The 22,594-nt window shown below is 49.2% G+C and overlaps 1 protein-coding gene across 5 annotated transcripts in view; it reads right to left on the reverse strand.

The window, feature by feature from the left end:
* Positions 1-1,449: 1,449 nt before the first annotated feature.
* Positions 1,450-22,594, reverse strand: part of dcakd (dephospho-CoA kinase domain containing) — a 53,100-nt gene continuing 31,955 nt past the window's right edge. For all 5 annotated transcript variants that reach the window (XM_038779443.1, XM_038779444.1, XM_038779447.1 and 2 more), the window contains 2 exons: positions 3,798-3,885; positions 1,450-2,765 (listed from right to left, as the gene is read on the reverse strand). In XM_038779443.1, the coding sequence (XP_038635371.1) occupies positions 2,480-2,765; positions 3,798-3,885 (374 nt within the window). In that variant the 3' untranslated portion in view covers positions 1,450-2,479. The remainder of the gene's footprint in view (positions 2,766-3,797; positions 3,886-22,594) is intronic.

The raw sequence follows: 22,594 nt of genomic DNA on the forward strand, positions 1-22,594 counted from the left end.
TGATAGAAGTTTATAAAATTATTAGGGATATAGATAGAGTGAACAGTTGGATGCTTTTTCCCACGGCAAGGTTTAAAATTGCAAGGTAGCACAAGTTCAAGGTGAGGGGGGACAGGTTCAGTGGAGATGTGTGGGTAATGTTTTTTTACACAGAGGGTGGTGGTGGCCTGGAATCTACTGCCTAGTGAGGTGGTTGAGACACATGCATTAGCAACCTTTAAGACTTATCTGGATAGGCACATGAACAGAAGGGATATATAAGGATACAGGTGGTTGGCCGAGATGGGACTCGTGATCAGCGCAGGCTTGGAGGGCTGAAGGGCCTGTTCTTCTTTGACAGAGCCGAGAATTATTTTCTCTGAGGGTTGTGTGGCTTTGGAACCTTTTGGTTTCACAAAATCAGAGGTAGATATATTGTTGCTAGGCATGGGGTCCAAAGGTTAATCGGGGGTAGATGGGAGTGTAGGACTCGAAACACAGATTAGTCATGATTTTTTTTATGGTGTAGAAGACTCAAGGGGTCAAAAGTCCAACTTCTGCTCCTATATCCTATGTTCAAAATTATCATGACAAATACTCAGTTCGCAGATGTAATAAACGCTGTGACCTCCAGCTGACAGGCAGGCTGCTTTACACCGTGTTCTCCAGCAGACAGCCTGCTTTATGCTGTGACCTCCAGCAGACAGGCAGCTTGTTTTACACTGTGACCTCCAGCAGATAGGCAGGCCGATTTATGCTATGACCTCCAGCATACAGGCAGCCTGATTTATGCTGTGACCTCCAGCAGACAGGCAACCTGTTTTACACCACGACCTCCAGCAGACAGGCAGCCTATTTTATGCTGTGTCCTCCAGCAGACAGTCAGCCTGTTATACACTGTGTTCTCTAGCAGACAGGCAACCTGTTTTACAGTGACCTTCAGTAGACTGTTATACACTGTGACCTCCAGCAGATAGGCAGGCCGATTTATGCTATGACCTCCAGCAGACAGGCAACCTGTTTTACACCGCGACCTCCAGCAGACAGGCAGCCTATTTTATGCTGTGTCCTCCAGCAGACAGTCAGCCTGTTTTACAGTGACCTTCAGTAGACTGTTATACACTGTGACCACCAGCAGGAAGGCAGCCTGTTTTACGCTATGCCAAATTTGCTTTAACTTTAATGAAAATGGTAAATCGGGCTAGGCTGCCGATTGTTATAGCCAAAGATCAAGTGACCCCAATTGAAAATGAAAATCGCTTATTGTCACAAGTAGGCTTCAAATGAAGTTACTGTGAAAAGCCCCTATTCGCCACATTCCGGCACCTGTTCGGGGAGACTGGTACGGGAATTGAACCGTGCTGCTGGCCTGCCCTGGTCTGCTTTCAAAGCCAGCGATTTAGCCCTGTGCTAAACCAGCCCCAATTGTGTTTGCGTGATGTCAACTTGGCAGAAAACTCAATGCGCCAAGACTCTCCACATCATTTATTGAATTACAAATCAAAAGCGAGAAATTCTTCTGATGATATTACAAAGCTGTTCATATTGTACATTGTTGCTGCTGCCAGACCACTTACACGGTTCAGCACACTGTCGATCATTGTGACAGAATTTGGGTCACAGGTTCACTTCTCTGATTTTGCATTCATCAAAATTTTAAGCTTGGGGTGGATATCATGGGAATGAAACCAAACAGGTAAAATTAAGTGTTCCACTAAAAATATATTACCTGTTGTTCATCCAACAACACTTACCTCACCCCTGTTAAAAGGAAGTTGCTGCAAGTGTGTAAGACCAGAGTGAAATAAAAAGCATAGCTGACACAGCATTATTCTAAACCACAAACTGGACAGCAGATGTGGTTAAGTGATCATCTATACACTCGCCACTTTATGTACTACACCTTCTGCTTGAGCAAGCCACGCTTCTCTCTGGAAAAATCAGGCGATAGATCAGAAATCCCAGTGTCTGCCTGATACATTGTCTTCCTGCTTTAGATTCACCTTGGTCACTGTAACTAAAGAGGCAGCAATGGAGCCCATTATCGATGGAGCATAGACTGCAATTACACGAGATCCAATTTCACAAACATCTCCCAAGTTCTCATTCAGATTAAACAAGGAAGTAAACAGCATTCAATCACTGATATCCAAATAAATGTGGTTAAAATCTGCAGTGAGCAGCAATGTTGCAACCAAGATTTGTACACACTGGAAAATCCAATACTCGATTGATATATCTGAACCCTGAGAAACTGGTAAGCAGAAGCAGGACTCTGACTATCCATAATTTGGCAGAGGTCTCTTCAGAGTACATCTCTGCAATAATAGATAAAAGATAATGACAATTATCATAAAGAGAAAGGGAAAGATATAACTGAAGATTGTTCAGCAAACAGCAATTCCACTATATGTATTATGCCCCATCTAATAATGGACCTTCTTGTGGAAAACTGATGCCTCTGTCCTGACTTTATCTTGGATTGGAGCAGGCCGTCATTCTAAAAAATACACCTTTTTATTAATATGCAGAGAAGCCCTCCAATTCCTGTGAGAGTTACCACGGCGAGCAACCGGACTGCTAGAAAGTCCAGGGAATCTTCAAGTTGAGAGTGCAGTTTGCAAACTTGCCGATATGTACTGACACTGTCCCCAGAGTTGTCAATCACATGGTTTGCCAGCTTCCGCTTCTGCTCCAATGGCATCTGGGCACCAATACGACGCTCTGCTTCCGCCTGTGTTAAACTATTCCGCTTCATCAGCCGGGTCAGCTGGGCCTGAGGGTCACTGTGGCACAACAAACACCAATCAGCCATATGCTACAAGCACACTCACAAAGATTTCATCAAAAGAGCCAGGGAGACATGGATTTTTTGGAACGCATTTAGAATGCCTGAAAAGGCAGTGGAAGCAGATTCAATAATAACTTGCAAACAAGAGTTGAATGAATACTTGAAAAGAAAAATATTGCAGGGCCACAGGGGAACAGCAGTATTCACTTTGCACTTTCAAAGAGCCAGCATAGACCTGATGGGCTGACTGGTATCTGGTATTTTGAAATATGGCCTTTTCATTAACTTAAAATAAACTATTTTCTACATCATTCCATTCCATTGACTTTTGATTTTAAACGCAGTCAATGAATTGGTAAATCTGAGTGGTTTGATACCAAGCTACACAAAAGCTTGAAGATCCAGGAATCGTTCCTGCTCTGTGCGTAGCTGACAGGCTTCCTGGGCGGGATTCTCCGCCGATGGGATGCTCCGTTTTGCCGGCAGCCCGGGGGTTTCCCCGGAGGCGTGGGGCTGCCCCACAATGGGAAATCCCATTGACTGGCCGGGGTAACGGAGCATCCCGCTGGCGGGATGAGGCAGAAATGTGGCGTGGCGGGACGGAGCATCCCGCCCATAGTCTTCAATAATGGAGAATCCAGCCCCCTATTCCTGCTTGTTCTGTAGCTCCTCAGCTTCCATCCTGCTGACTACGCAAGGCTTTTCTGCAATATTTTCGATGCATAAATGACCAGCCACCTCTTACTCCCTGGGCATGGAGAATACTCCCTGGGCATGGAGAATAGTGTTCAGGGCACAGTGCCTCACAGTGTTTCTCCCTCAACCCTGACCCCTAGCTGACCATACACAATCAAAGAGATTTTTGTTTGCAACCAGTCAATGCCCCTGGACACCTTTCTTCAGTACCAATATAAATTGGGAATGTCGCGAAGAGAATAGGGGATGTCCAGAATTCCCTGGTACACAGACCAATGATTAAGACCAAGTGACTAATTTGTTGACTTTCTGCAGTTTTATACAAACTTACCAGTAAACCACTACAGTGTGCTTCATAAACCTGGCTAACTTGTTAGTCTCAAACAAGAGCGGAACATCGAGGATAACATATCGGTATCCTGCGGATAAGGAAACAAAGGTTACACTCCTGTATTGTGTGAGAGCAAATGAATCAGCTTCCAGCCTGTGTGACATCAGATAACATTGTTTTACCACTGATTACAATGAGAGAGAAAATCTAGATAGGTTGTTAAATTATGAATGAGTGGGTTAGATGACTTTTTTTATTCATTCATGGGATGTGGGTGTTGCTAGCTGTACCAGCATTTATTGCCCATCTCTAATTTCCCTTGAATGAATGGTAGTGAACTGCCTTCTTGGACCACTGCAGCCCATGTTGTCTAGGTACACTCAGTGCTGTTAGGGAGGGAGTTCCAGAATTTTGATCCAGCGACAGTAAAGGAACAACAATATATTTCCATGTCAGGATAGTGAGTGACTCGGAGGGGATCTTCAAGATGGTGGGGTTCGCAGATATCTGCTTGCCTTTGTCCTTCTAGATGGTAGTGGTCGGGGGGTTCGGAGGTGCAGTCTAAGGAACCTTGGTGAGTTACTCCAGTGCATCTTGTAGATGGTTTACATGGCTGCCAATGTTCGGCGGTGGTGGAGGGAGTGAATATTTGTGGAGGGGATGCTAATCGGGCTGTTTTGTCCCAGATGGTGTCAAGCTTCTTGAGTGTGGTTGAAGCTGCATTCATCAAGGCAAGTGGACATTACACCCCTGACTTGTGCCTTTTAGATGGTGGACAGGCTTTGGAAAGTCAAGAGGAGAGTAGCTCGACACAGGATTCCCAGCCTTTGACTTGCCACAGCATTTATATGGCTCGTCCAGTTCAGTTTTGGCAACCTCCAGAATGTTGATGGTGGAGGACGCAGCGATGGTAATGCCATTGAATAACAAGGGACGATGGTTAGAGCCTCTCTTGTTAGAGAAAATCACTGCCTGGCACTTGGGTCGCACCAATTTCTTTTAAATACAAATTTAGAGTACCCAATTATTTTTTCCAATTAAGGGGCAATTTAGCATGGCAATCCCCCTAACCTGCACATCTTTGGGTTGTGGGGGCAAGACCCACACAGACGCGGGGAGAACGTGCAAACTCCACACAGACAGTGACCCGGGACGGGGATCGAACCCAGGTTCTCAGCGCCGTAAACACCAGTGCTAACCACAGCGCCACAATGCCGCCCTATGTGGCACAAATGTTGCTTGCCAGATATCAGCCTGGATATTGTCCAGGCCTTGCTGCATTTGGACCTGGACTGCTTCAGTATCTGAGGAGTTATGAACGGTGCTAAACATTGTGCAATCAACATTCCCACTTCCGACCTTCTGATGGAAGGAAGGTCATTGATCAAGCAGTTGTCGATGGTTAGGCAAAGGACACTGCCATTGAATCCATACAGTGCAGGAGGCGCCCATTTGGCCCATCGAATCTGCAGCGGCCCTCTGAAAAAGTCTCCTACCTAGGCCCACTCTCCAACTCGATCTCCGTAAACCCCACCTAACCTGTACATCTTTGGACTGAGGGAGGAAAGTAGAGCACCTGGGGGAAAACCCACACAGACAGGGAAGAACGTGCAAACTGCACACACACAGTCAGCCAAGACAGTAAGCGAACCTGGGTCCCTGGCATTGTGGGAAGCTTCTGCAATGGTGTCCTGGAAAAGAGATGATCGACCTCCAAAAACCACAACCATCTTCCTTTGTATTAAGCACAAATCCAAACAGCAGAGAGTTTGCCCCGATTCCTATTGACTCAAGTTTTGTGAGGGCTCCTTGATGCCACACTCATACGACCTGGAGGAGTAGGACTATAAGACCTTAAGACATAGGAGCAGAATTAGGCCACTCGATCCATCGAGTCTGCACCACCATTCAATCATGGCTGAACTTTTTCTCATCCCCATTCTCCTGCCTGCTCATCATAACCCCTGATCCCCTTATTGATCAAAAACCTATCTATCTCTGTTTTAAAGACACTCAAGTGATTTGGCCTCCACAGCCTTCTGCGACAGAGTTTCACAGATTCATCAGCCTCTGGCTGAAGAAATTCCTCATCTCTGTTTTAGTCTGAGATTGTGACCTCTGCCTCTAATTTTTCCTACAAGTGCAAACATTCTCTCCTCATCCACTCTATCCAGGCCATGCAGTATCCTGTAAGTTTCAATAAGATTCCCCCCTCATCCTTCTAAACTCCAACGGGTACAGACCCAGAGTCCTCAACCGTTCCTCATACAAGCTCTTCATTCCAGGGATTATTCTTGTGAATATTCTCTGGACCCTTTCAAAGGGCCAACACATCCTTCCTTAGATACGGGGCCCAAAACTGCTCACAATACTCGAAATGGTGTCTGACGAGAGCTTTAATAGCCTCTAGCCTCAGAAGTACATCCCTGGTCTTTTATTCTAGCCCTCTCGACATGAATGCTCATATTGCATTTGCCTTCCTAACTCCCGACTGAACCTGCACGTTAACCATAAGAGAATCGTGAACAAGGGCTCCAAAGTCCCTTTGTGCTTCTGATTTCCTAAGCATCTTCCCATTTAGAAAATAGTATATGCCTCCATTCCTCCTTCCAAAGTGCATAACATCACACTTACCCACATTGTATTCCATCTGCCGCTTCTTTGCCCACTCTCCTAGCCTGTCACAGTCCTTCTGAAGCCCGTCTGCTTCCTCAATACTACCTGCCCCTCTACAGATCTTTGTACCTTCTTAGCAACCGTGGCATGCAGTTCCTCCCTCCAGATCATTAATGTATATTGTGAAAAGTTGTGGTCCCAGCACCAACCCCTGAGGTACACCATTATTCACCAGCTGCCATCCTGAAAAAGACCCCTTTATCCCCACTCTCTGCCTTCTGCCAGTCAGCCAATCCTCTAACCATGCCAGGATCTTACCCTGAACACCATGAGCTCTTAATATATTTAACACTGTCTTACACAACACCTTGTCAGAGGCCTTCTGGAAATCTAAATTAATCACATCCACCAGTTCTCCTTTGTCTAACTTCCTTGTTACTTCCTCGAAGAACTTTGATTTGACAGACATGACTTCTCCTTGACGAAGCCGTGCTGACTCAGTCCTATTTTATCATGCACGTCCAAGTACTCCGCAATCTCATCTTTAGTAATGGACTCTAGGGGGCAGCACGGTGGCTCAGTGGTTAGCACTGCAGTCACACGGCGCCGAGGTCCCAGGTTCGATCTCGGCTCTGGGTCACTCTCTGTGTGGAGTTTGCACATTCTCCCTGTGTTTGCGTGGGTTCCACCCACTACACAAAGATGTGCAAAGTAGGTGGATTGAACACGCTAAATTGCCCCTTAATTGGAAAAAATGAACTGGGTACTCTAATTTTTTTTTAATTAAAAAATAATGGACTCTAAAATCTTACCAATCAGGCTAACCGACCTATAATTTCCCATCTTCTGCCTCCCTCCCTTCTTAAACAGCGTTGTTACATTAGCCACTTTCCAGTCCTCTGGGACCCTTCCTGCCTCCAGAGATTCCTGAAAGATCATCATCAATGCCCCTACAATCTCCTCAGCTATCTCTTTTTGAACCCTGGGGTATATCCATTCAATCCAAGTGGTTTATCCACCTTCAGACCCTTCAGGTTCCCCAGAACCTTCTTAGTAATGGTCACTGCACTCACCTCGGCCCCCTGGTTCTCCTGGAGCTCTGGCATCCCACTGGTGTCCTCTACCGTGAAGACTGATGCAAAGTAACTTTTCAGTTCATTTGCCATTTCTTTGTTTCCTATTATTACTTCTCCAGCCACATTTTCCAGTGATCCAATGTTTATTTTTGCCTCTCTCTTAACTTTTATATATTGAAAAAACTCTTCCTATCTTCCTTGATTATTACTAGCTAGCTTGCACTCATACTTCATCTTCTCCCCCCTTATTTATTTTTTTGTTGTCCTCTGCTCGCTTTGAAAGGCTTCCCAATCGTCTGGCTTGCCACTAATCCTCGCCACTTTGTATGCTTTTTCTTTAGCTTTTATGTTGTCCTTGACTTCCCTCGTCAACCATGGATGCCTAGTCCTCCCCTTAGCATGGTTCTTACTCCTGGAGATGAATTTCTGCTGTGCCTCCCGAATAACCCCCAAAAACTCTTGCCATTGCTGCTGGTTTAACACACTGGGCTAAATAGCTGGCTTTTAAAGCAGACCAAGGCAGGCCAGCAGCACGGTTCAATTCCCATACCAGCCTCCCCGAACAGGCGCCGGAATGTGGCGACTAGGGGCTTTTCACAGTAACTTCATTTGAAGCCTACTTGTGACAATAAGAGGTTTTCATTTCATTTCATTTCCACTGTCTTGCCTGCCAGGCTCCCCTTCCAATCAACACTGGCCAGCTCCTCCCTCGTGTATTTGTAGTTACCCTTATTTAATTGTAATACCGTTACATCTGATTGTAGCTTCTCCCTCTCAAACTGCAGGGTAAATTCTATCATATTGTGGTCACTGCTCCCGAAGAGTTCCTTCACCATAAGTTCCCTAATCAAGTCTGCCTCATTACCCATCACTAAATCCAGAATTGCCTGTTCCCTTGTAGGCTCTGTCACAGGCTGCTCCAAAAAAATATCTCTTAGACATTCCACAAATTCCTTTTCTTGGGATCCACTACCAACCTGATTTTCCCAGTCCACCTGCATATTGAAGTCCCCCATGACTATTGCAATATCGCCCTTTTTACATGCCTTTTCTATCTCCTGATTTATTTTCTGCCCCACTTGACTACTGCAAGGGGGCCTGTACATAACTCCCATCAGGGTCTTTTTACCTTTGCGATTCCTCAACTCTTCCCACAGATTCTATGCCTTTTGATCCTATATCGCTCCTTGCTATAGATTTAACTTCATTCCTTACTAACAATGCAACCCCACCCCCTTTGCCCATCTGCCTGTCCTTTCGACAGGCGCATAGAACATAGAAAATACAGCACAGAACAGGCCCTTCGACCAATGCAAATGATTTTGTCCTAGATTAAGAACTAATCAACCTACACCCATTCTACCGTAATCCAGTACCTATCCAATAGCCGCTTGAAGGTCCCTAATGTTTCCAACTCAATTACTTCCACAGGCAGTACATTCTCTGCCCCCATTACTCTCTGGGTAAAGAACCTACCTCTAACATCCCCCCCCTAGATCTTCCACCATTCACCTTAAATTTATGTCCCCTTGTATGGGTTTGTTCCACCCGAGGAAAAAAGTCTCTGACTGTCTATTCTATCTATTCCCTTGATCATCTTATAAACCTCTATCAAGTCACCCCTCATCCTTCTCCGTTCTAATGAGAAAAGGCCTAGCACCCTCAACCTTTCCTCGTAAGACCGACATTCCAGGCAACATCCTGTTAAATCTCCTTTGCACCTTTTCCAAAGCTTCCACATCCTTCCCAAAATGAGGTGACCAGAACTACTAGCCTTGTATATTTAGATCCCAGTCCTAATCACCTTGCAGCCAAGTCTCTGTGATGCCCACAACATTGTACCGGCCAAATGTGCGCAACAAGCTCATTTACCTTGTTCCGTATACTATGCACATTTAGGTACTACACCCTCAATCCTGCATTGACCATCTTCCTTTTCACAGTTGTTGCCTTTTTTGCTCTGCCTGAACTCCCTCTGCAGGACCTCATCACTCTTCCTGCCTATGTCATTATTACCTATGTGTACTACGACCTCTGGCTGTTCACCCTTCCTCTTTAGGATGTCCTGAGTTCGTTCAGAGACAATCTTGACCCTGGCACCAGGGAGGCAACATACCATCCTGGAGTCTCTTTCACATCCACAGAAGCACCTATCTGTGGCCCTTACTATCGAGTCCCCTATAATTATCGCTCTCCTGCACTTTGCCCTCCCCTGTTGAGCAACAGAGCCAGTTGTGTTGCCACTGTTCTGGCTGCTGTTGTTTTCCCCCAATAGGCTATTCCCCCCCTCCCCCCAACAACAGGTATACCTGTTAGAGAGGAGGACAACCATAGGGGATTCCTGCACTGACTGCCTGCCCTTTCTAGCAGAGACCCATCTGTCTGCTTGCACCTTGGATGTGACCATGTCTCTGTAACTCCTATCTATGACGCTTTACACCACCTGCATGCACCCAAGTATATCCAACTGCTGCTCCAACCGAACCATCTGTGAGGAGCTGCCATTAGATACACTTGCTGCAGATGTAGCGTCACAGATCTGCCACATCTCACAGTTCGAGGACTGCACCCCGCTGAGTGACATTTAAGCACTAGCTAGTTAATTAAAAATGCTTGAATTATTGTTAGATTGAGTTACAATTAACTACATGACCCGGACACTAGACTTTTACTGTAAAATTAAATGCTAAATACTAATCTCTTGAGTGCACTTGACCCCTCAAGCCTGCGCTGCCATTCAATAAGATTCTAGCTGATCGGAGTGTAATTTCACCTCACATTCCTGTCTCACCTCCAATAACCTTTCATTCCCTTGTTCATCAAGAATCTATCTTGCTCGGATTCGACTTCCGGGCGGCGAGCGGAGCGGTCAGACGGAAAGGGGCTCCCGCAGGGTGACGAGGTCGGGGCCTTTATCTCGGCAGCGGGAAGAGAAGGGGAAGGGGAAGGGGAAAGGGAAGGGGAAGTGGATGGGGAAGGGACCCCCCCCTCCCCCATGAAACTGCTGGCAGAGGATCCTCGGCGGCGGAGCGGTCTGGTGGCAGCAGCAGCAGTGGCAGGTCCACCCTCATCCCCCCCCCCCCCCAGCGGCACCAGAGCGCAGGCCAGGAGCGGAGTGGCAGCGGCCCGGTCCGAAGCGGGACCCAGGCTGTGGAGAGGAGGGAACGGAGGAGCGACCAGCAACTTAACCACCCCCACCTGGAGAGCACGGGGTGCGACGAGCGGCGATCCGGACGGAGCAGCGGGGACCGATCCAACCCCCCCACAACCGGCAGCGACCACCATGAGGCTGGAACAAAGAGACTCTGGGCCAGAAGCCTCTCTCTCTCTACCCTGGGTGAGTGAGGGGAAAGGAAGAAAAAAATAACTTTTACAAAAACAAATCCCAAAAGAAAACTGTTAAAGAGAGGGGAGGGGGAAATATATATATATTTTTTTCTCTCTTTTTGCACTCTCTTTTCCCATCCAAAACAAGCCCACCTGAGAGGAACATAGAACATAGAACAGTACAGCACAGAACAGGCCCTTCGGCCCCCGATGTTGTGCCGAGCAATGATCACCCTATTCAAACCCACGTATCCACCCTATACCCGTAACCCAACAACCCCCCCCCCCTTAACCTTACTTTTTTAGGACACTATGGGCAATTTAGCATGGCCAATCCACCTAACCCGCACATCTTTGGACTGTGGGAGGAAACCGGAGCACCCGGAGGAAAACCACGCACACACGGGGAGGACGTGCAGACTCCGCACAGACAGTGACCCAGCCGGGAATCGAACCTGGAACCCTGGAGCTGTGAAGCATTTACGCTAACCACCATGCTACCGTGCTGCCCCCTAAAAAGGGAAAAATAAAGTAGCAAAGGAAAGGAGGGAGGAGGGAAGAAAAAGGGAAGAGACAAAAAATAAAAAGAGGGTGCGGAAAAGAAAAACAAGAGGAGAAGAAAAGAAGAAAGGGAAGGGGGAGGAAAAAATGCCAGAAGGGAGCCAAAGCAGAGGGAGAAGGGGCACAAGAGGCAGACGGGGCAAGGGCAAGCCAGCTCAGGCGAGCGAATCAGCTCACAAAGCGGCGGAACGGAAGTATCGCCGCATCGAAAAGAGCTGGACCGACAGGTGCCCTCTCCCCTGGGGCCAGCGGGGAGCTGGAACTGGAAGGCAGCCTTTACCGAGGTGCTGAGGGAGCATCTGCAGGTACAAAAGGCAGAGGTGAAGGCAGAAATAGAGACCGCAGTGCAGGCAGCAGTGGGCAGGGCCATGTCAGGGGTGCAGGAGGCCCTGACCAGACTAGAGGAGAAATTGGATGCCCAAGGAGAGAAACCGGAAGCCCAGGAGGCGACCATTAAGGAGCTGGAGAAAGCAGCGACTGACGTGAGCGACCGGGTCACGGCCCTGGAGAAGGAGGTGACGAGACTGGATGCAACACAGGGGAGCCTGAAGGGCAGAGTAGACGACCAGGAAAACCGCTCGATAAGGCAAAATGTCAGGATAGTGGGCCTGCCAGCGGGGAGCGAGGGTAGAAACCCCACAGCATACGTGGCTGAGATGCTGGGCAACTTAGTGGGGAGGGAAACTTTCCCCAACCCACCGGAAATGGACACCGCACATCGGTCGCTGCGCCCGAAGCCCAAGGCAGGGGAACACCCGAGAGCAGTCATAGCCAAACTGCACCGGTACCAGGACAGGGAGACAATCCTGCGCTGGGCCAGGAAAAATAGAGTTTGCAAATGGGAACGGCACGCCATTCGAATCTATGAGGACCTTGGGGCAGATATAAGTAGGGGATGGGCTGAGTTCAATAGAGCGCAAGCAGCTCTCCACAGGAGCAGAGTGCGTTTTGGTATGCTGTACCCAGCGAAACTCTGGGTCACATACCAAAACAGCGAATATTTCTTGACAGCCCCCGCTGAGGAAAATAGGTTCATCGAGAAACACGGGCTGGAAAACAACCAGCGAGGGTAGGAACGAGGGGCCCCTGGCAAGGGGCAACGACCCGCCGACGGGCGGGTGGGGAGGGGCGAGGCAATGCCAGGCCACCCCGCTCCGGCAAGAACAGCCAGAACAAAGAACAAACCACTGCCCGAGGGACCGCTCCAGGTGGGAGGCCAGGCCCCAGCACGAGGGAACGAGAGCAATGGAGAAGGGAGAGCAGACGAGAGGGGTGCAGGGTAAGATGGGGGAAGACCGGGCAGAAAATCGTAGAGGCCAGGCAGGGGAGAAGCGAGACAATAAACCCCAAGGGGGGCCACCGTACTAGCAGAAAAGCTAGCGCCGGGGGCACGCAACAAAGCAGGGCCGCAGCGCACCCCCAACAGGGGGGAAGGCGCCAGGCAGGGGATGGGGGAACACCCGTCAAAGTCGGGAGAGCAAACAAGGAAAGGAATAGGGGAAAGAGGGGCAAAGGAGGGGTATTCGGGGGAGGAGGGAAAAGGGGCGGGGGGGGGGGGCACTCAGGGAGCGAGAGACCGGGGAGGGGGAATGCAGAGAAGGAGGCACAAAAGAGGCTAGAAAAGGATCAGGGCTAAAAAGTGCCACAACCAAGGGCTCGAAACAAGGACCCACTGCAAGCACCCACCCAGTACGGTCTTTGGACGAAGGGAGACCCCAGAGTGCAAGGGACTACCCGCGTGGTAGACACACAGTGGACGGCCATGGCGTGTGCCCCCGGGACAAGGGGAAACCGCGAAGCGCAGAGACCCGACCGCATGGGGAGAGCAGTGACAGCGGCCATCCTGGACAGCCCCCTAACAAAGGGAAACCCAGGAGGGCAGGGGCGCATCCACCAGATAAGTATGGTTAATCCCACAGGAGCAAGGGGGCAGAAGCCCCCCACCAGGATAGTCACCTGGAACGCAAGGGGACTTAACGGCCCAGTGAAGAGATCTAGAGTCCTCACCCACTTCAGAAACATGAGGGCCGACATAGTCTTCCTCCAAGAGATGCACCCGAGAGAACAGGACCAACTGTGGATAAGAACGGGCTGGGTGGGACAAACCTACCATTCCTGCTACGGGACAAGGGCCAGGGGGGTGGCGATCTTGATTGGCAAGAGGACGATGTTTCGGACGACAAAGACCCGGGGGGGGGGGGGGGGGTACATCATGGTCAGCGGGCCCTGGATGGGGCACCGGTAGTTCTAGCCAACGTGTACGTGCCCAACTGGGACGACACGAGTTTAATCAAAAAGACCATGGCAGAAATCCCGGACATAGCGACGCATCGACTAATCATGGGGGGGGGGGGGGGGGGGACTTCAACTGTGTACAGGATCCAAAGACGGACAGATCAAACCCCAAAACGGGGAAATCCTCAAGCATGGCAAGGGAACTCAGTCACTTTATGGAGCAGATGGGAGCAATGGACCCCTGAAGGTTACCCCACCCGGGGGAGAAGGAATTCTCCTTCTTCTCCCCAGTACACAATGTATACACCAGAATTGACTTCTTTGCGGTGGGGAAAACGGTGCTTCCAGGGATAGACAAAGTGGAATACTCCGCAATTGTGATATCAGACCACGCTCCACATTACATGGACGTGCGGCTAAAGACGGGAAGGGCCCAGCGCCCCACATGGAGGTTGGACGGTGCCTTACTAGCTGACAAGGCCTTCAGCGAAAGGGTAGTGCGGACCATAGCAGAATACAAGGAGAACAACCAAAACGGGGAGGTCTCACCCTCCACGTTCTGGGAAGCGCTAAAGGCCGTACTAAGAGGGGAAATCATCACCTTCAAAGCGCAAAGAGATAGGGAGCAAAGGGTGGCTAGACAGCAGCTGATCGACTCCATACTGGAGGCAGACCGTAAATACTCCGAGGCCCCGACCGTAGAGCTCCTGGTGGAGAGGAAAGAACTACAAAGGAACTTTGACCTGCTCTCCACCAGGAAAGCAGTGCACCAACTCCGCCAGGCGCGCGGGACCCTGTACGAACACGGAGACAAAGCCAGCCGCCTGTTGGCACACCAGCTGAGAAAGCAGGCAGCCACCAGAAATTGCGCAAATCAGGGGTACCGGAGGCACGTTGGAAACAGAACCAGAGAAGATTAACAAAACCTTCAAGGCCTTCTACCAAGAGCTGTACACCTCAGAGCCCCCAAGGGGGGAGGCTGGGATGAAACGGTTCCTTGATGGACTGGACATTCCAGTCGTGGGAGAAGGGCAGAAAATGGGGCCTAGAAGCACCACTAGCACTGGGAGAGATCATGGACAGCATTAGCTCCATGCAGACGGAGAAGGCGCCGGGACCGGACGGATTCCCGGCGGACTTCTACAAAAAATTCACGACAGCGCTGGCCCCGCACCTGCGGGAGATGTTCACAGACTCGCTAGCTAGGGGCACACTGCCACCCACGTTAGCACAGGCCTCAATCTCGCTGATACCTAAGACAGACAAAGACCCAACGGAATGTGGGTCATACAGACCCATATCTCTGCTGAACGCAGACGCCAAAATACTGGCCAAAATCCTAGCCAAAAGGCTAGAAGACTGTGTACCTGAGGTGGTCACAGAGGACCAGACGGGCTTAATCAAAGGTAGACAGCTTACCTCGAACATCAGGTGCCTGCTGAACGTGATAATGACCCCCTCCGGTGATCGTCTCCCTGGACGCAGAAAAGGCCTTCGAAAGAGTCGAATGGAAATACCTCAGAGGTACTGGAGCAGTTTGGGCTTGGAACAGGGTTCACCTCTTGGGTAAAGCTCCTATACAACGCTCCCATGGCGAGCGTACGGACCAATAATACCAACTCCCAATACTTCCAGCTGCACAGGGGCACCAGACAAGGATGCCCACTGTCCCCGCTGCTGTTCGCCCTCGCGATCGAACCGCTAGCAATCGCACTCAGAGCAGTAAAAAGTTGGAGGGGGATCCAAAGGGGAGGCAGAGAGCACAGAGTCTCACTCTATGCAGATGACATGCTCCTCTACATCTCGGACCCACAGAGCAGCATGGACGGAATCATTGCGCTCCTGAAAGAGTTTGGAGCCTTCTCGGGCTACAAACTCAACATAAGCAAAAGCGAGATCTTCCCAGTACACTCGCAAGGGGGGGGAGGTAAGCACTAAAGGGACTGCCGTTCAAACAAGCCCGACACAGATTCCGCTACCTGGGGATCCAAATAGCCCATGATCGGACAGGGATCCACAAATGGAACCTCACCAGTCTGACGGAGGAAGTAAAAAAAAGGACCTGCAAAGATGGAACACACTCCCACTCTCCCTCGCGGGGAGAGTCCAGACCAGGGGTGGGCAAACTACGGCCCGCGGGCCGCATGCGGCCCGCCAAAGGTATTTCTGCGGCCCACCAAGTCATTAAAAAAAAAAAATAAAAAATTTTTTTTAAAAAGTTTTTTTTTTTTTTTTTTAATTTTTTTTTTAAGGTTAATGGGGGTGGGGGGCTGTTGGGTTACTTACTGGTATAGGGTGGATACGTTGACTTGAGTAGGGTGATCATTGCTCGGCACAACATCGAGGGCCGAAGGGCCTGTTCTGTGCTGTACTGTTCTATGTTCTATATGAGGCGCCCAGAATCATTACCGGGTGAAGTAATTATTTTACTTAATATACTATGCGGCCCTTTGTGAATTGTGAATTTCTGAATGTGGCCCTTGCATGGAAAAGTTTGCCCACCCCTGGTCCAGACAATCAAAATGAACGTACTGCCCAGGTTACTCTCCTGTTTAGATCCATTCCGATCTACATCCCCAAGGCCTTTTTCAAAGCGCTGGAAAAACTAACCATGGAGTTCGTATGGGGGGGGGGGGGGGTAAAAATGCTAGGATCCCAAAGAAGGTCCTACAAAAAACAAAATGCGGGGACAGGGGGGGGGGGGGCAGCCCTCCCAAACCTACAATTCTACCAATGGGCGGCAACAGCCGAGCGAGTAAGGGGATGGATCCAGGAGCCAAAGGCCGAGTGGGTGCGCGCGGTGGGGGCCTCCTGCGTGGGGATCTCCCTCTGCGCACTCGCCATGGCAGCACTCCTATCCCCACCCAAAAAACACTCCAGCAGCCCGGTGGTGACAGCCACCCTCCAATCCTGGAACCAACTGCGGCAGCAATTTGGCCTGACCAAAATGTCGGACAAAGCTCCCATCTGCAACAACCATAGGTTCACACCAGCACTGACTGACGCCACTTTCAAAAGGTGGAGGCAGGATGGAGGGACACTGACAGTCAGGGACCTATACACGGACAGCAGGATCGCAATACTGGACGAACTGACAGAGAAATTTTGGCTAGCCAGGGGGAACGAGCTAAGGTATCTGCAGCTCAAAAACTTCTTACGAAAGGAGACAAGGACGTACCCACAACCACCACGACAGACACTACTGGAAGACCTACTGGACGCAAGTAACCTAGATAAAGGGAACTGTAGCGACATGTATGACCGACTGGTAGAAAGGGACGACACCGTACTGGACACAACAAGAAAGAAATGAGAGGAGGATCTGGGGATTGAGATAGGGTGGGGACTCTGGAGCGAAGCACTGCATAGGGTCAACTCCACCGCCACGTGCACAAGGCTCAGCCTGACGCAACTAAAAGTGGTACATAGAGCCCACTTAACAAGAACCCGTATGAGTAGGTTCTTCCCGGAGGTGGAGGACAGATGTGAACGGGGCCAAAGCGGCCCGGCCAACCACACCCACATGTTCTGGTCTTGCCCCAGACTGGAGGAGTACTGGACAGCCTTCTTCGAGGCCATGTCCAAAGTGGTGGGGGTGAGGGTGGAGCCATGCCCGAAAGTGGCGGTCTTCGGGGTCTCGGACCAGCTAGATCTATTCCTGGGGAGGAGGGTGGGCGCCCTAGCCTTTGCCTCCCTGATTGCCCGCCGTAGAATCCTGTTTGGTGGCGGTCAGCAGCACCACCCAGAGCTGCAGACTGGTTGTCCGACTCTCGGAATCTCTCCAAATGGAGAAAATCAAATTCGCCATCCGAGGTTCAGAAGACGGCTTCCACAGAACGTGGGAGCCATTCACGCAACTGTTCCGGGACCTGTTTGTGGCCAACGAACAAGAAGAAGAATAGCCGGGTGGCCAAGACTCAGGGGAAAATGGTCGGGAGTCGGGGGAAGGTAGCCGGCGTTTGGAGGGGAGACACCGACTGGGGGGGGGGGGGTTACGGCTAAATCTGAGGAGGGAGGGGCAAACCACGGTGGGGGGGGGGGGGGGGGGGGAAGAGAAGAAGACAGCTAAACCTGGGGAGAGGGAGGGGAACCGTGGAGACGGGAGAGGAGGGCCAGCGGGGTGGGGAGGAGCGGCAGAAGCGGGGGTGAGCGTGGGACGGCAGAGAGACCAGTCCAGGAGGGGCGGGCGACAACAACACACAGCACAGCCAAATATCGCACACTGTGATTTTCTCCCCGGCACCCAAATGTGTGCGCCCCCCCCCCAGTCCCCGCGCCCCCCCCCAGTCCCCGCCCCCCCCGTCCCCGCGCCGCCCCCCCACCCAGGTTCTGCTTAAACTGCATTTTGAGGAAGAGACTTCCAGAGAATCACGACCCTCAGAGAGAAAACAATTCTCCTCATTTCAGTTTTACATGAACAACCCCTTATTTTTAAACTGTGACCCCAAGTTCTCTATTCATCAAGATAAATGAACTTGTTGTGCACATTGAAACTAGCGATTACGATGTTGTGGGCATCACAGAGATGTGGCTGCAAGGGGATCAGGGATGGGATCTAACTTGCCAAGGATATGTGTCCTATCGAAAGGACAGGCAGATGGGCGGGGCTGCATTGTTGGCAAGAAATTCACTTAAAATGATAGCAAGTTACAGAAGATCGAAAGACGTAGAATCTGTGCGGTAGAGTTGAGGAATCGCAAAAGAAAAAAGACCCTGATGGGAGTTATGTCCAGGTCCCCTAGCAGTATAATAATAATAATAATTCAGTAGTCAGGGTGTGGGGTAGAAAATAAATCTGGAGATAGAAAAGGCATATAAGAAAGGCAATTTTACAATATGCAGGTGGACTGGGAAAATCACATTGGTAGCGGATCCCAAGAAAAGGAATTTGTGGAACGTCTACGAGACTTTTTTTGGAGCAGCTTGTGACAAAGCCTACTGGGGAACAGGCAATTTTGGATTTGGTGATGTGTAATGAGGCAAACTTAAAGTGAAGGAACCCTCAGAGAGCAGTGACCACAATATGAAAGAATTCACCCTGCAGTTTGAGAGAGAGAAGCTGCAATCAGATGTTACGGTATTACAAGTAAATAGGGGTAGCTACAAAGACATGAGGGAGGAGCTGGCCAGAGTTGATTGGAAGGGGAGCCTCGCAGGGAAGACAGTTGAACAGCAGTGGCAGAAGTTATTGGGGGTTATTCGGGATGCACAACAGAAATTTACCCCAAGGAGGAGGAAAAATGCTAAGGGAGAGGATAAGGCAAGCATGGCTGAGAAGGGATGTCAAGAACATCATTCAAACACAAAGGAAAAAGCTTACAATATGGTGAAGATTAATGGTAAGCCAGAGGATTGTGAGCCTTTAAAAGCAAGCAGAGAACTAAAAAAGCAATAAGGGGGGAGAAGATGAAATGTGAGTGTAAGCTAGCTAGTCATATAAAAGATAGCAAGAGTTTGTTTCGATACATAAAAGGAACGAAAGAGACAAGAATAGACATTGGACCACTGGAAAATGAGGCTGGAGAAGTAGCAACAGCATGGCAGCACAATGGTTAGCACTGTGGCTTCACAGTGCCAGGTTAGATTCCCAGCTGGGTCACTGTCTGTGCGGAGTCCGCACACTCTCCCCAGGTCTACGTGGGATCCCTCCGGGTGTTACGGTTTCCTCCCACGAGTCCCGAAAGTCCTGCTGTTCGGTCATTTGGACATTCTGAATTCTCCATGTACCAGAACAGGCACCGGAATGTGGCGACAGGGGGCTTTTCACAGTAACTTCATTGCAATGTAAGCCTACTTGCGACAATAAAGATTATTATTAACAGAGGAACGGAATAGTTACTTTGCATCAGTCTTCACAGTGGAAGACACCAGTGGCATACCACAACTTCAAGAGAGTCAGGGGGCAGAGGTGAGTGTAGTGACCATCACTATGGAGAAGGTTCTGGAGAAACTGAAAGATCTGAAGGTGGGTAAATCACCCGGACTGGATGGACTACACCTTAGGATTCTGAAGGAGATAGCGGAGGAGATTGTGAATGCATAGGTGGTGATCTTCCATGAATCACTGGAGGCAGGGAAGGTCCCAGAGGACTGGAAAATGGCTAATGTAATACCCCTGTTTAAGTAGGGAGGGAAGCAGAACATAGAACATTACAGCGCAGTACGGGCCCTTCGGCCCTCGATGTTGCGCCGACCTGTGAAACCATCTGAAGCCTATCTGACCTACATAGAACATAGAACAGAAGACGGGACATTATAGCCGGTTAGCCTGATTTTGGTCGTGGTAAGAGTCCATTATTATAGATGACATTGTGGAGTACTTGTAAGTGTATGGTACAATAGGACTGAGTTGGCATGGCTTCGTCAAGGCGAGGTCATATCTGACAAGTTTGAGGAAGTAACAAGGAAGTTGGACAAAGGAAAACAAGTGGATATGATCTATTTAGATTTCCAGAAGGGCTCTGACGAGGTGCCGCATAGGAGACTGTTAAATACATTAAGAGCTCATGGTGTTCAGGGTAAGATCCTGGCATGGATAGAGGACTGGCTGACTGGCATAAGGCAGAGAGTGGGGATAAAGCTGTCTTTTTCAGGGTGGCAGCCGGTGACTAGTGGTGTGCCTCAGGGGTCTTTGCTGGGACCACAACTTTTCACAATACAAAATCTTGAAGAAGGAACTGAGGGCACTGTTGATCAGATTGCAGACAATATAAAGATATGCAGAGGGGCAGGTAGTATTGAGGAAGCAGGAGGCTGCAGAAGGTCTTGGACAGTCTAGGAGTGGGCAAAAAAGTGGCAGATGGAATACAATGTGGAAAAATGTGAGGTTATGTGCTTTGGAAGGAGAAATGGAGGCATAAACCATTTTCTCAGTGGGGAAATGCTCAGGAAATCAGAAGCAAAAAGGGACTTGGGAGTCCTTATTCACGATTCTCTTTAGGTTAACGTGCAGGTTCAGTTGGTAGTGAAGATGGCAAATGCAATGTTAGCATTCATATTGAGGGCTGGAGTACAAAAGCAGGGATGTACTTCTGAGGCTGTAGAAAGCTCTGGTCAGACCCCATTTGGAGTAGTGTGATAATTTTGGGCTCCTTATCTAAGGAAGGATGTGCCAGCAAAAACAGGAAGGCAGATTACAGATTTCAAGAGGAGAATGTGCAATGAGACCTGGGTCCTCATGCACCAGTCACTGAAAGTAAGCATGCAGGTGCAGCAGGTGGTAAAAAAGGCAAATGGTATGTTGACTTCATAGAACATAGACATAGAACAGTACAGCACAGTACAGGCCCTTCGGCCCACGATGTTGTGCCGACTATTTATCCGAATCCAAGATCAACCTAACTTATACCCGTTCAATTTACTGCTGTCCATGTGCCTGTCCAAGAGTTGCTTAAAGGTCCCTAATGACTCTGACTCCACCACTTCTGCTGGCAGTGCATTCCACACACCCACCACTCTGTGTAAAGAACCTACCTCTGACATCTCCCCTATACCTCCCTCCAATCACCTTAAAATTATGCACCCTCGTCACAGCCATTTCCACCCTGGGGAAAAGTCTCTGGCTATCCACGCCTCTCATCACCTTGTACACCTCTATCAAGTCACCTTTCTTCCTTCTTCGCTCCAGTGAGAAAAGCTCTCTCAATCTTTCTTCATAAGACATGCTCTCCAGTCCAGGCAGCATCCTGGTAAATCTCCTCTGCACCCTCTCCAAAGCATCCACATCCTTCCAATAGAGGCGACCAGAACTGGACACAATATTTCAAATGTGGTCTAACCAGGATTTTATAAAGCTGCAGCAAAACCTCGCGGCTCTAAAACTCAACCCTCCTGTTAATGAAAGCCAACAAACCATACGCCTTCTTAACAACCCTATCAACCCGAGTGGCAACTTTGAGGGATCTATGTACGTGGACACCAAGATCCCTCTGTTCCTCCACACTTCCAAGAATCCTGCCTTTTACCCTGTATTCAGCATTCAAATTCGACCTTCCAAAATGAATCACTTCATATTTATCCAGGTTGAACTTCATCTGCCACTTCTCAGCCCAGCTCTGCATCCTGTCAATATCCAGTTGTAACCTGCAACAAACCTCAACACTATCTACAACTCCGTCAACCTTTATGTCAACGGCAAACTTACTAACCCACCCTTCGACTACCTCATTCAAATCATTTATAAAAACCACAAAGAGCAAAGGTCCCAGAACAGATCCTTGCGGGACACCACTGGTCACCGACCTCCAGGCGGAATAATTTCCATCCACTACCGCTCGCTGTCTTCTTTTAGCCAGCCAATTCTGTATCCAGATAGCCAAATTTCCCTTCAGTGACAGGATTAGAGCAGGGGTGTCTTGCGGCAGTTATACAGGACCTTGGTGAGACCACACGTAAAATATTGTGCGTGGTTTTGCCACTTTATCTGACAAAGGATATTCTTGCTACAGAGGGAATGCAGCGAGGGGTTTAAAAGACTGATTCCTGGAATGGCGGGACTGACATAAGAGGAGTGATTGAGTCAGTTAGGATATTTGTTGGTGTTTTGAAGAATGAGGGGGTGGAATCACATAGAAAGCTATCAAATTCTAACAGGAAGGATGTCCCCAATGGCAGGGGAGTCCAGAACCATGGTTCACAAGTGTTTCCTTTTGATTTCCCCTTGTTCCATTTTTTTGTTCTATTAGTTTTGGTCCATGAACTAATAATCGGAATTTGCCTTTAATCAGTAGATTTAAGCTGACGCAGCCTGCTAGTCTGTAAAACGTGTTCCAGGATTTGTTAAGAAAAGGAGAGAACAGAACTAACGTTTCAAGTCTGGAAGACTCTTTGTCAAAGCTAGAGAGCACTGGAAATAGGGTCAGATTTATACTATTGCGAAGTAAACGACTGTATATTGTTCTAAAAGCAGCGAGTGCCTGGCACATCTTTACTATATCGTTGAAATAATCATGCAACCACAGAGAAAGTAGACAGCTTTTCCAA

Source organism: Scyliorhinus canicula, chromosome 19 (genome assembly GCF_902713615.1).
Source record: "Scyliorhinus canicula chromosome 19, sScyCan1.1, whole genome shotgun sequence".
NCBI classification, from domain to species: Eukaryota; Metazoa; Chordata; class Chondrichthyes; order Carcharhiniformes; family Scyliorhinidae; genus Scyliorhinus; species Scyliorhinus canicula.